This window comes from Camarhynchus parvulus, chromosome 5 (genome assembly GCF_901933205.1).
Source record: "Camarhynchus parvulus chromosome 5, STF_HiC, whole genome shotgun sequence".
Lineage (NCBI taxonomy): Eukaryota > Metazoa > Chordata > Aves > Passeriformes > Thraupidae > Camarhynchus > Camarhynchus parvulus.
Genome location: NC_044575.1, coordinates 45391680 through 45405580, shown reverse-complemented (window position 1 = coordinate 45405580; position 13901 = coordinate 45391680). Strand labels below are relative to the sequence as shown.

Here is a 13901-nt window from a genome sequence, read left to right as displayed (position 1 = left end):
AAATAATAAATACTCTTTCATCTCTTGTATTTTACTTAACAGTCCTCCTCTTATCCCACCATGATTTGAATTCTTGTGGTTTATCTATAGAGGATTTTCAACAGGTTCTGTTGGAAATAAAAATGTGGAGGATGGTGTTTGGAATGACTGAATCTTGATGTACATCAGTGACAAGGGGTGTCCCTCAGGGATCCATAGTGGGACCAATGTTACTTGATATCTTTGTCATTTATAACATTGTCAAATGGGTCAGGTGTACTGTCAGTGGATTTGCAGGTGACACCAAGCAGAGTGGTGTGGTTGACACACCTGAAGGATGGGATGGCCATCCAGAGGGACCGGGACAAGCTCGAGAAGTGGGCCCATGGGAATCTCATGTGGTTGAACAAGATCTAGTTTGAGGTGCTGCACCTGGGTCAGGCAACTCCGATATCAACACGGGCTGGGGATGAACAGATCAGAGCAGCTCTGCTGGGAAGGACCTGGGGGTGCTGGTGGGTGAGAGGTTGGATGTGACCCAGCAATGGGCACTCACAGCCCAGAGAGCCAGATGTGTCCTGGGCTGCACCCAAAGCAGCGTGATCAGCAGAGTGAGGGAGGGGATTCTGCCCCTCCATTCTGCTCTGCTGAGACCCCACCTGCAGTGCTGCATCCAGCTCTAGGGTCCCAGCACAGGAAGGATGTGGACCTATTGGAACAAGTCCAGAGGAGGGTCTCCAAGGTGATCAGAGGGATGGGGCACCTGTCCTGTGAGGAAAGGCTGAGAGAATTGGGATTTTCCAACCTGGAGAAGAGGGGGCTCCAGGGCGACCTAATTGCTGCCTTGCAGTACCTGGAGGGAGCCTGGAAGAAAGATGGTGGAAGACATTTTACAAGGGCATGCGGTGATAGGACAAGAGAGTATGGCTTCAAACTAAACAAGAGTAGGTTTAGATTAGATAGTAGGAAGAAGAAATTCTTTACTGTGAGGCGTTGAGGCACTGAAAGAGGTTTCCCAGAGAAGTTGTGGGAGCCTCATCCCTAGAAGTGTTCGAGGCTAGGTTGGACAGGGCTTTGAGCAATGTGGTCTAGTGGGAAGTGTCCCTTCCCTTGGTAAGAACTGCATAATCTTTAGTGTGCCTTCCATCCCTAACCATTTTATGATTCTATGATTCAGGGTATTATAAAGATCATGTCATGCTCAGCTTCTCCAGAGTTGCTGGAGATTTTGCATGCTTTTCTGGTGACTCGATGAATTTTTGAGTTTTGGTTTCTGAAAAGCTGAGAACCACTGAGGCAGCATTTCAGTTCCCACAAAAGCAAATGGCCCAAACAGTCACAAGAAGCAACAATAGATTCATTCTCCAGGTCTGTTTTCAGGAGTTAGAATTCAAATTGTGAGGCAGGTGTTACTTGCTGATCCATATGACTGTGTCCAAGTTTGATGTGATGAGTTGAAGTCCTGCAAGGTTCTATCTGAAGAATTTCCAGTGTTTCAGAGCATGATGCTGCATGTTTTTGAAGAGCTTAGCTCTGGAGACATCTTGAATCCAGTCTGCCATACTAGTCCTGGCTTGTAGTGGCCCTGTCATCACCCAGTGAGTTCTCACTGCCATTCCCCTCTCTCCAAGTGTGTTGTGCACTGGAGCTGGTGCTAAACAGGGCTCATACAGGTAGCCCACAGCAGACATGTAATGCTGAAAATGTATTTCATTATAAAACCCCAGTGTTTAAGAAGATTCTTTTACCCTCAGCATACACTGTGCTTGCAGCAGCTCAGCCTGCAGTCTCAGAGATGAGCTGAACATGCTTTCATTCACATGTGTCTTGCACAGGACCGGGACACAGACAAGAAGAGAATTGAGGAGCTGCTGGAGGAGAACATGGTCTTGGAGATTGCACAGAAACAGAGCATGAACGAGTCTGCACACCTAGGCTGGGAACTAGAACAACTGTCTAAAAGCACTGATCTTGCAGATAGTGAGTACCACCTGGGGTAGATGTGGTGTTTGTGGTCTGTTTCAGAATAAACAGATTGGTTGAATGGGAACAGAAGTTGAATCCAAGATTGGAAAGCTTCTCTCATTCAGCCACGTGACTTTGACCTTCATTTTTTTGAACTTCTAAAATGTGTTCCTCTTCCTTTCACTCTCTTTGGAAAGCATCAAAATGTTTTCCTTTTGTTATGGTCATCACGGAGAGAATGACTTTTAAGTATTACACTTTAATAGAAATTAAAAAATAAAGCTTTGTAAATGACACAGCAGAAATGTCACATTGAATATTTCTAACTGAATGGTTGGGTGGAGTCTGTGATCTTTAGTATTCTTTAGTACGGTTAATACAGACAGTTATGTGGTCTTTAAGTCCCAGGAAGTAATGTATGCTGAAGTAATTTATTTTTACAAGATACTGAAAAATGTGTGCAGTTAAAATAACTGGCTGATTTTTTTTCTTTGAGTGGTTGATTTGATTTCCGTAGCTATCACAAACATAGCTTATTCTTTCTTCACTGGACAGGTTTTAGCATTGGTTCCTGTGTTTAACATTTCTTCTGTCTGTTACACCAGTCTAAATAACGATTCTAAGTAGAACTTGGCAAATAGAAGCTATTTCCTCTAATTCAACATGCAGCTTTGAGTATTGAATATTCACCTTATTTTGCTAAGTGTTGCATTTTTGTCTCTGTGAGCCGGGAAGAGTTGAACTTGAAGACAAAGGAATAAATTAGAGTAAGCAGATGTTAAGTTTTCAGTGAAACTGTCTAGAATAGCTTTGTTTTGTAAAACAGCTGTGTGTGTGGCTGACACCAATTCTGAGATCTTCTTGCTGTCTAGGATCTGTGTTCTCTTCACTAAGATTAATGGCTAGTTAATTGTTACTTCTAAATAATAATCTTGCAGAGCAGGTTATGTTGGCCTGAGAAATGAATGTCACTCTATTACTCCTGTGTAATCAACAATACAGCTCATTGTGTTAGTGGGGGGAAAACACAGCTCTCTCAAAACTTAAAAGTTTTGATCAAGAGTATTTCAGGAAAATGTAAAAATACCTGAATTTTATGGCCTGTTTAAAATACCAAGTTTTGTTCCCTTCTTGATTTGCTTTCACTGTTGATGTAATCGAAGGAGGAATGCTAGTTACCTCTTATTTACTAATTTCTATCAAACATAACTTTAAAAAATCACTTGAGTGATTTAGCACTGCACTGATGTGTAACATTTTAGCACTGGAGCTTCAGAAGCTCTCTGATTAACCAAAGAAAAAGAATGAGGAACTGAGAACATCCATAAATTTGTATTCAGTAGGAAAATAAAATGGTGAAGGAAGCGTTTTTTGGGTTTTTTTTAAAGTACATTTAACTTTGGACTTTTATTTAACTGAAGTGGTGTTCTGACTTTACAGTAATTCTCTGTAAGAAGTTTTATTTTAATCCATGTTGCTGTTCTGAATGCAGCTTGTTTGTACAAATAGACTCAGACTGCAAAACTCTTCTGGAAAATCTCCCATTCCTGGCTATCAGGTTGAGTCTGCAAGGGTGGCCGACAGAAGATTTTACCAGCTAGTTTGGTATTTTTTAACAAAAATAATTTTAAAAATAAGCAATGGAAAAAGTAATTTAGGTGAACTTCAGAACAGAACTCAGCTGGATTATTTAGTTAGTAAATGTTAAGTATTTGAGTCTTCACTTGACCAAAGCTTTCCAGATGATGCTCTGCAAAAGAAACAAACAGAATTTTACCAATCTCAGGAAGTTGCCAGCTTAAAGTACTCAGTGTGCTGTAGTGCTTATTTAGAAGGAGTTACTTATTTTCTTAGGTTTAAAGACAGTGTTAAAGTCAATTTCACGTGAAAAGTGGTTTTGAAGTGATGGGTAGCAATTACTTCATGTGTACAAGAAGGTTGCTCTTGTAATTATTCAAATGCTCAGCAGAGAAATTACCAGAGCAGTGAGGCTCAGGTGATGGATTTGAAGCTGAGAGGTAGTGAGACTTTTGATCTACAAGCATTGAGTAAAACAACATCTCTGTTGTAACACTTGAATAAATTTAGTTCTGAGACACTTCTCAGATCAGCATTCTGATGGGTGTCCCGTGCCTGGATATCTAGTAGTAAATTATTCTCTGTGCTTCAGCACACTCTTGACAAAGAAGCTATAAAGACAAGCACTGGAATTCTCTTTTGTAAGAATTTTTTCTATGACTGAATGTGATTGAATACCTGAGTTTTCACTAGCTCTTGGAAGTGCACCACCTTGCTGTTTTAGCAAAAACTTAGCAGGGTTTTACTTTCTGCCTCAGTTTATTTCTGTTGTGAAAAGTATGAGATGGTATCACACTGTATTTTGTTACTAACATTAGACATGCTCCCAACATGACTAAAGCAAATTTAAGATGAATTAAGAAAGTAAGCAACTTTTTAGATGGCTGGCTGTTCAGATGGTACCCTATTTATTAAAGGTATTAATGGTTATCTGTGCAAATGGGTTCTGTTTTTAACCAAGTATTTACATAGCAGTCAAGCTGAAATTGTGAGACTGACAGCAATAATCTTCATCCAAGTGGATCTTGTGCACCTCAGAAGGAGACATTGGTGAATTGATTAGTGCCACCTTCTGCTTCTCATGTTTCAACAGCCAGAAAGTCCTTTGTGTTTGAGTTGAATGAATGTGCTTCGAGTCGAATACTGAAGCTGGAGAAGGATAATCAGAGCTTGCAGAACACAATCCAAGAGCTGAGAGATGCCTCCTTGACCTCCAGAGAGAGCAGCCTAAAGTTTGTGGAACTGGAGAAGGAAAATCAGCAGCTTAGCAAAAAGGTAATTTGCTCACAGGAGCAAATGGAGCTCTTAGTTTTTTTAAATACAGTGCACAAAGGGCTGTGCAGCATTCCTGAATGATGAGAGTTTTCAGGGAGTTCACCTGTGATCCCCGTAAGACTGACCATGATTTTGGTCCTGTCTATTTAATTGCATTTTAATGCAATTAAATTCTAATAATTTTATTTAATCCCTTCTACTTCACTGCCTGCTTACGTGCATCACAGTAAGAAAAAGTGACTGTTCCTGTTAATAAAAGCTGGTTTTTAGTGCCTGTTTGCCCCTGTCAGATTGTACTGTTTATTGTGTCCCTCTCTGTTGTCTCACAGAAAGGAGGCCGTGGTCACATTGAACTATTTTTGTTTTTTGAAAGTTAAATAATTTTTACATGTAAGTCAAATAAATTACACGGATGAATTCAGATTAATATGTTCTAAATGTCTGTCCTGCTGTCCAGAGTCCTGGGCCTGCTTTTTCTTTTTCTTGTCCTCTTAGCTGTTATAACTTCTCTAGTTTCTGTCTCTCTGTAAAGACCTCAGCTCTTTCCATCTTTGTAACAAACATGTAGGTCATCACTTTGTAAATGTACTTACATGTACATGTGTTGCACTCTGTTATTAACTTTGATCACATTTAGCTCAAATGCCAGCTCGTGCTTGTCCTTGTGAAATACACTGCTCAGTTCACCTCCAGCTACCAGCCTTATTTTTGTCTGGTTACTTGATTCTTCAGTTCTGATTAATTGAGCCAAGTGCTGCTGGGGAAAAAGGATGCTTCCTACTCTGTAGTATAAAACATTTTCATGTTGGATTTTTCCACATTCCTACCATTCATAAATTATCCAGAATATAAGGCTCCTTTCTCCTTTTCCCATTACTTCTGTAACCTGTGTGTGTGAGACATTGATGCAAGGATTTCAGTTCTGTTTGGCTTGCCTGTGAGCTAGCTGAATCCCTTAAAGGACAGGGGAGAAAGCACCTGCATATGAAATACTGCTTGTGGATTCCTAGATTGTAACAAGCCCATTTCTCTGCTAGGGAGAGCAGTATCCAGCACTGGATCATTCCATCTTCTGCAGAGATTCATTTGCTAAGTTGAGATCGGTTCTGCTTTTTTTCTTTCTTTTGTGAAAAAGGAAAACTGCAAAGATTCAGTTCACTCTTTAATTTTCCTTCCACACTTCCATTTATGACCTGTTGTGTATAAGTAATTCAATCCAGCTCTAATTTACATGCCTAAAACTGGAGATTGAGGCAGAGAAAGCCCTCAGCAGATACCTGTGGTGTACTGCAATTTAAGTCACTTGAACAACTGTGATCAGCCTCTGGCTTTGCCCCAGGCCGATTCCTGTGGGTACCTCCTGTTATGGCACTGTATTGGTGCCAACAGTTGTGATTGCCTTCACTTAGAATACAGTAAGGTGTGCCAGGGGAAATAATAGGCCAAGTCGCTGATTTGTTACAAAATGTTTGCTACAGTGGGCAGGGGAGAGTGCGAGAGCTCTGGAGCAGTGTTAAAGTCAAGCACGTGTAAGTCAGAGGACAAGAGAAAGTATTTTTCTCAAATGTTCTATGTCTTTGGGGTTCTTTTGGAAACTTTCCTGAGATACCCGTAGTAAAATCCTGTCTCCCTAAAGATGTTTAACTGATCTGAGATCTCATCCACTGTCTGAGACTTTCAAAAATTGTTTGAATATGCTTGTTTATCTGCTTGTTTATCTGATCTAGTGGTTGGTGGGATCATGTAGCTGAAACAGGATTATTCTGGTAGTACCAGAGGAGATGCTATAAAGAAGTAGTTATGTACTTTTTTTTTTCTTTTTTACAAGTTTTTCAGAGGAGCTGGTAGTATCAAACCCTCCTTTCAGGCATGCTCAAGTAGTAGCAGTCCAAGTACCTGTCTGTTGTCTCTGCCTTTCTGACTTACTGAAAAGAGCTGTAAATAGTAATGTCTTACTTGCCTCCAGTTTTCTGGGAAGTGCAGATGAAGATCAGCTCTTGCTGAGCTACTGAGTTTGTTGCAGCTTTCTGTGAACAGCTCCTTTGAGAGCAATGAACCTCCCCATGGTTACATTTCTGGCTGCTGAACCCTGCTTATCTCCAATCTGGGCAGCCCCTGCTTGTTTAAACACTTCCTGTAATGAGGGGCATGTTGACATAGGCAGAGCCCAGCCTCCAGCTATTTCCCACTTGGAAGAATTAGGTTTAATACCCCTTTCGTTGACATTCTCACTGTTGGCAGAGTTGATAATACCAAAACAAAAATGAGCTGATACTTGTGCAGAGCTGTAGGTGCTCACAGTACTTTGCAAGTTTAAAAAGGAATTATTTCCTGGCTTGGGGAGTACAGTTCCCAGACCTCTTGATTCTAAGTACTGAAGAGCTACTGCTTTTCTGCTTCTCATGCATTACAAGTACAACTTTCAAAATGAATAAGTGAGAAAACTTTGTGGTAGGACTGGAGCCTTATTCACAAATCTTTCCAATGCAGTATTGTCATCTGCTGGGGAAAAGAGAATACAAGGAGTGGGAGCATGACCTTAGTCACTCCAGTGTTTTAGTGGTTTTCCTCTGTTCCAGTTTTAGGTTGTTGTTTTGGTCTTTTAGTGCTGTTGTTCGCTGAAGTGTCTTAATACCTGCCTGCATTAACTGGTGGATAAGACCATCAGTGATGGAGAGGTTAGGAGGAGGCAAGCTCCTCAGGAAGTGGAGCACCAGAAACTTAATTCCTGTTAACAGGAGCACAACAGAGCGTTCAGCAGGCAGGTGAACTAAGCATTTCTTACTGCTGTGCCTTATGTGCTCTGATCTTCAAAGGCACGAAGAAGAGTCTTAGCACTGTGAGAAAAACAAGGCAGTCCATTTCCTCCTCTGAGACTGGTAACTGCAGGAGAGAGGGATTTAATCATTTAGCCATAGTTCCCATCTCATTTCTCTCTGGTCTTCAAAATGACTTAAAGTGCAGACAGTCCTTGTGTCCAGCTGTGGTTGATGTGTTTTGGTGTGTTCTCTTCACACAGATTGAGAAGTTGCAAAATCAAATTGAAAAAGAGAAGCAAAGCAATCAAGATTTGGAAACCTTGAGTGAGGAGCTGATAAAAGATAAAGAGCAGCTACAAGTTGTCATGGAGACTCTAAAAGCCGACAAAGACAGACAGGTGTGAATTTCTCAATGTAATATAACAACATGTGCTCAGTAATTCAGTGATGCCATTTACAGCATCTGGTTCTCTCAGGGAGATAAGGCAATTTGAGAGCTGTTAAGTGCAGGTTGAACTTGTTCAAATCTAGGTTAAAATCTTCTTCAAGTCTTAAAGCCCAACGTGTTTTGCTGATTCCTGCTCTTATTACTATAAGGGGATCTTCAGGCTATTATATGAACATGCCCCCTTGAGTGAAAAAGGCCTTGAATCTTACTCAGTGGAATACCAACTGGTTTTAGGATGCGCAAATAAATCCCCATTTGGTTGCTGAAGGTGGTCTTCCATCACCAGTATGGCATGGTTGGTTTGGTTGATTGAGGTTCTTAGGCACTCAGCCTTTTTGCTTTATTTAAAAGAGATGCTGAGAAAGTACTTGTCTTCTGGATTGACATTTTAATTGCCCGTCAGCTTTTACCACTGTGCTGCAGTTCATGTGCAATGCCTGAAAACTCTCTTATTAGAGGTTTGTGCAAGTATCATCTGTACTGATTTGACAAATTAAAAAAACACAGGCACAGATCATTAGAGACTGGTCTGAATATTCTCAACATGTATTAAAATCTACTCTTAAGTTTTTGTGAGGTGAAAATGAAATAGCGAAATGTCTAATTTGTGTAGTTCTTTTCATCTTAAAGAATTTTTACCGAGACTTGTCCCTGGGAAACTGCACTTTACCAACAGAGGCTTATATTTTTGTTAGAACAAATACAGACTTTCTGTGGCAGGAATTAATAGGTGGTTTGAAGGTAGGGCAGGAAGTAAAACCAGAAATATTCCCAGTTGTTAAAAAAGAGTAGTTTGTGGTTTTTTCAAGTCTAGGCCCTTTTGATTTGTGTGGATGTTGTCTAGCATAAGAATCAAATGCAAATTGCAGTCTAAATTACAATTGCATCAGCTGAAATTTGACCAGTGGGTGAGTGTACTGTCCTTACAGGAAGTGTGTCTTTAATGACATCTGTAACTGCTCTACATTTTCAAGTATTGTGAGGTTCCTGGCACCTTACCAGAGATAATTTCAGTCTTCAGGTCCCCAAGATGAAGGTAAACCTAGATTGAAAGATACCCTCTATTAAGAATGATTTGTAACAAAGCATCTTCACCAAGGTGTTCTCTGAAGGTCCTCTGTCTGCTTTCTCCTTCTGCCCCAGCCTTCTTGGATGGTAGCAGGAATGTAGCACAGTTTTTAATTCATTCAGATCAATTTTTTTAAGAGTTTGGGTTCTTGGTTACCAAGTCAGTAATTTGCTGAGAAAATTGTCTTGGATTAAATGGATATGATTTTGTTAATGGTTATCTCTCAGCTTTAGGACTAATTTGTACCATACTTTAAAGTAGATTAATAACATTTGCACAACTGTTTATGTAGATAAAGGACCTTAAACAAGAAAATGATCACCTTAATCAAGTTGTCTTATCCCTGAGACAAAGATCACAAGTGAGCAGTGAGGCAAGAGTGAAAGATATTGAAAAAGAGAACAAAATCCTTCATGAAACTGTAACCGAGACAAGTAGCAAACTGAGCAAGCTGGAATTTGAGAAGAAACAATTGCAGAAGGATTTTGACCAGGTTAGAGAAAAAGTGGAAAGAGTGGAAGAAATGGAAAAAGAGCTCCACCGGCTGGAGAGGGAGAATGAACAGCTCACAAAAAAGGCAGCAGTGATGAAAATAGTGACAGAAAAAGTGGAAGTTCTTGAGCAAGAAAATGGTGATCTGGAAGTGGAAAATAGGAAATTAAGAAAATCCTTGGACACATTACAAAATATTTCCATCCGTCTTGGTGACCTGGAAAGGGACAACAAGCAATTGGATGAAGAAAATCTGGAACTTAGAAGAGTGGTAGAGACCATGAGATTTACTAGCACAAAAATGGCACAAATAGAAGCAGAAAATAAAGATCTGGAGAGGGAGAAAGAGGACTTAAGAAAGAATGTGGAAATGTTAAAAGCAATGAACAAGAAATCAGAGAGGCTGGAGCTAAGCTATCAGAGTATCAGTTCTGAAAACCAGAGACTTCAGCAAATTGTGGAGAACAGCAGTAAAAAGATCCAGGAATTAGAAAAAGAAATTCAAGGAATGGAGAGTGAAAATCAGGTCCTCCAGAGGAACCTTGAAGAGCTAAAGGTTTCTGCCAAACGTCTAGAGAGCTTAGAAAAGGAAAACAAAGCCCTAGAACAAGGAATGTCTCAGCTAGAAAAAGACAAAAAAATGCTAGAGAAAGAAACAAAACGGCTTTGGCAGCAAGTGGAGCTGAAAGATGCTATTTTGGATGACAGTACAGTAAAGCTAGCAGTCGCTGAGAAGGAAAACAAGACACTAGAAAAGGAAATTGCTCGATTCAGAGAGTCATCTTGTAAACTGAAAGAGTTTGAAAAGGACAATAAAGACCTTCTAAAACAAGTTACAATTGATAAGAGAACACTAGCTACACTGAGAGAGGTAAGCAAGTTAATTCTACTGGGTTCTATGCTGCTATTTTTTTTTTCAGCTCAGTGAAGTACTAAAGGGATATATCTGTCCCACAGGACATCTTCACAGCCTTAACAACAGTCACTTGAAAGTGTTGTCTTGGAAAGTGGAACATGCCAAGAACTGCACTTGGTGCAGTTGTGCAGTGTCCGCTTTGTGTCCACAATACACTCTCTAAATTACATCTTTTTTCATGCAGAATAAAATTTTACAACAGCTCTTATGTGGTGCCTGTTAACCAAAGACTTTGATACTTTCACTAACCATGACTACAAAATTGTTTGCTAACTTGAGAGCTCCAGTGGGGGAGATTGACTCTCAGGCCTAGAAATGTCTAGCACTTGCTGAGGACACATAGACATCCCTGTTCTGAAAGAGACAAAACCGTCCCAAATGATCAACCTAAACCAGCTGCACCAAGATTTTGCTTTACAGCTACCTTACAGCACCTTTCCCCAAATGCTTCCCTGCTGGATGAGAGCATGCTAAGCTGCAGTGGTCTCTCCCTGTGCCAAGCATTAGGACATTGGCAATCTGAGGATGTGTGTGCTAGAGCCTGACACTTTTATAATATTGCAGTTTGCTCTCATTGCCTGTCCTGGCTGCTGTTGTCCTGCCAGCACCAGATTTCCTGTGAAGGACTGTTTAAAGGAAAAAGGGTTGTGCTGCAGTGAAATAGATAAGTTTAGCAAGATTAATACAGTAAGCAATTGCTTACCTCAAGGTTTAGTTTTATTTCAATTTTTGAAGCATTAGTGTAATTTTGAGGAGGAGAAATAAAGTCTGTCAGAAACACTTGATGCAGTCCCAAGTTACGTTTCTATCCAACTTTCCTTAAAAATTATTAAAACAATATTTCTGAGAAGGCTCCTCTATAATCTTTCCATTCTCAGAATTTTGCAGATTTCCAGTGGTGCACACCCATACAGTAGCCCATCTTCTTTTCTTTAGTTACTTTCTGTAGATCCTGCAGAAGGAGTTCATGGATGTTGAAGGGACCTGTTTACAGATCACTGGATGGGCACTGACCGTAACCATGTTTTTTTACCTTGCCATGTGAATGAATTAATGGCTAAATTTTTGATGTCAGAGGACTATTGAATACCTACTTTGACAAAGTATTTTATAAAGTTTTATTCTTGATTCTGTTTGACATTCAGGCTATTTTTTTAATTTAAAGTTCTTCAGTAGCTTTTTTGTTCTTTCTTCATGTGTTTAAGAAAACTTTTAACAGAAACACAAGCAATGTAGATCTCTATGGTGCATTTGTAGTTCAGAAAATTTTGAATGGTAGGGATCTTCACACTTAGCTATGCACCAAAAATAATCTGTCCTTTTTAGAAATGCAGGTGGCACTATGTCTCCCCAGGCCATTTCCACACAGACCACTTTACTGGCATGACAGCAAAGCATTGTCCCAATAAAATTTCTGGTACAGCACCACCAAGTCTTCTCCTTGTATGACTTCCTTGCTGGGTTCTGCTTTAGTTTCTTCCCAAAGAAACCTAAATGAAACCAGGCTGCACCAGTAGATACCAGAATAAGTGACCAAGCTCTCATGTCCAGAGCTGTCCGGTCTCTTACTCTACAATATAGTTACACTTTTGAAATTTTGGGCAGTAATTTACCATATGTGAGAAACTCAGTGCTTTATTCACTGCTGACCCTGTTACCAAGTCCCTTGGTAATAAAATCACAGCCACAAAACCTCAGGAGGCTTCCAAACTGAAGTCCTGTTGCTCCTGTGTGTGTGTACCAGTGCTGGCAGGGCTTTTTGTCCTAGCTGAGAGGTGGAAACTCCCCCTGCTTTTGTCCCCTGCCCTGCACACATCCTTGTGTTGCTCAGAGATGGGGTGGTGTCTCTTGGCCTGCACATTCCCTCCTTCAGCAGTCAGGCACAAAGCCATGTTGGCAGAAATGGTTCAGTACAGTGAGTGAAACAAAGGCCAAAAGAAGCATTCTGCAGATTTATTTCAAGTGACCTATAAATAAAACCAATCAGTTTAATTCTGCAGTCAGCTGTCACTGATGAAGAATTTTAACTGACCTACTTGAAACTAGGATTTTATCCAATGGATTTTTCAGTACTCTTAAAAATGTATAGTGCTTGATAATTACCACCACCCTTTGCATAGCAACTAATTGTGTTAATGCTGTTTCAGGATTTGGTCCTGGAAAAGCTGAAGAGTCAAAAGTTGTCCAGTGAGCTGGACAAACTGAGCCAGGAACTGGAGAAGATGGGATTGAACAAAGAGCTGCTGCTGGAGGATGATAATGGCAATGATGACACGTAAGGAAATTAAGCTCCTCCAGTCATTCTTTTGGCTCAGCCTAACTGGAGCCCTTTGCCTTTCTTTTTGGTTCTCATCTGCCTCCTTGCCATTACCCTTAACAGTTTTGGACATAAACTACATTTTTCTGAGGCAAGCTTGGCAGCATACTGTAATTTTTGCAAAGCATTTTCTTGGGTGGAAGGAAGAAATGCCACTTTCTGTCCCCATGCTAGCGGTGTTACTACAGTTCCTCTGTACTCCCCAGCAGAGTAGCTGGGTAGCTATTTCAGTGTGTATTTCTCTTCATGTAGAACGGTGTCTATTAAACAGTCTCTGTCATTACTTCATGTAACTGATGGTCTAGATACCTGTTTATATAAACATAGATGTTACCTAAGAAATATCTGATGGCAAGGATTTCCTTTGTAAGTTCTATAGTAATGAACAGAAAATCCCAACAACCTGTTTGTATATTGGCTTCTTGATAAGACCTACTTAGAGAAACCTACTCATCTTGTAGGAATCTTTAAATTGTGGATCTTCCTCCTTGTTAAGAATCTACAAAAGAGCCATAAGAAGAGTGTAAATATGGGAAAAAGAGAGAAACTTATTTTCTTTCAAGTAATGTAACTCTTTGATATTTCTGTAGAACTATGCTGGTGTTAATCGCTATTAAAATTGATTGGATTGTCCATAAGTGAATTCCCCAGCTATATTATATCAGTAGTTGTCTGCAGCAGTAGAGGAAATAATTTTCCTGAAGAAGCAGGCAGGTATAATTTAACATGCAGTGAGACTGGGAGCAGGTGAAGGTGAAGTCTGCTGTTTAGATGGTGGCTCATATCCTAGTGGCAGACATCAGAAAGCTATTATCATATTTTTCAGAAAATACAAGCTTCTGGAAAGCAAAACTGAATCAGCACTAAAATCAACTCTAGCTGTGAAAGAGGAGAAGATTGCAATGCTGGAAGCGCAAGTGAAAGACTTTCTGAACTTGAACCAGCAGTTACAGAATGATCTAAATATGGTAAGAGCTTAAGTGAACTTAATTTTTCACATTGCAGTTCTGTACCTGCGCATGTTTGGGGATTTTTTGGTTTGAGATTTGATTTTTTTTTTTAATTGAAGAACAGCTTTGTTCTTCTTGTTGCCCCTCCCTATA

At 40.1% G+C, this 13901-nt stretch overlaps 1 protein-coding gene across 4 annotated transcripts in view; it reads left to right on the top strand.

The window, feature by feature from the left end:
- Window positions 1-13901, top strand: part of CCDC88C (coiled-coil domain containing 88C) — a 96178-nt gene that overhangs the window by 59550 nt on the left and 22727 nt on the right. For all 4 annotated transcript variants that reach the window (XM_030949264.1, XM_030949265.1, XM_030949266.1 and 1 more), the window contains exons 12-17: window positions 1815-1959; window positions 4616-4797; window positions 7817-7954; window positions 9366-10436; window positions 12629-12756; window positions 13625-13766. In XM_030949264.1, coding sequence (XP_030805124.1) covers window positions 1815-1959; window positions 4616-4797; window positions 7817-7954; window positions 9366-10436; window positions 12629-12756; window positions 13625-13766 — 1806 coding nt within the window. The remainder of the gene's footprint in view (window positions 1-1814; window positions 1960-4615; window positions 4798-7816; window positions 7955-9365; window positions 10437-12628; window positions 12757-13624; window positions 13767-13901) is intronic.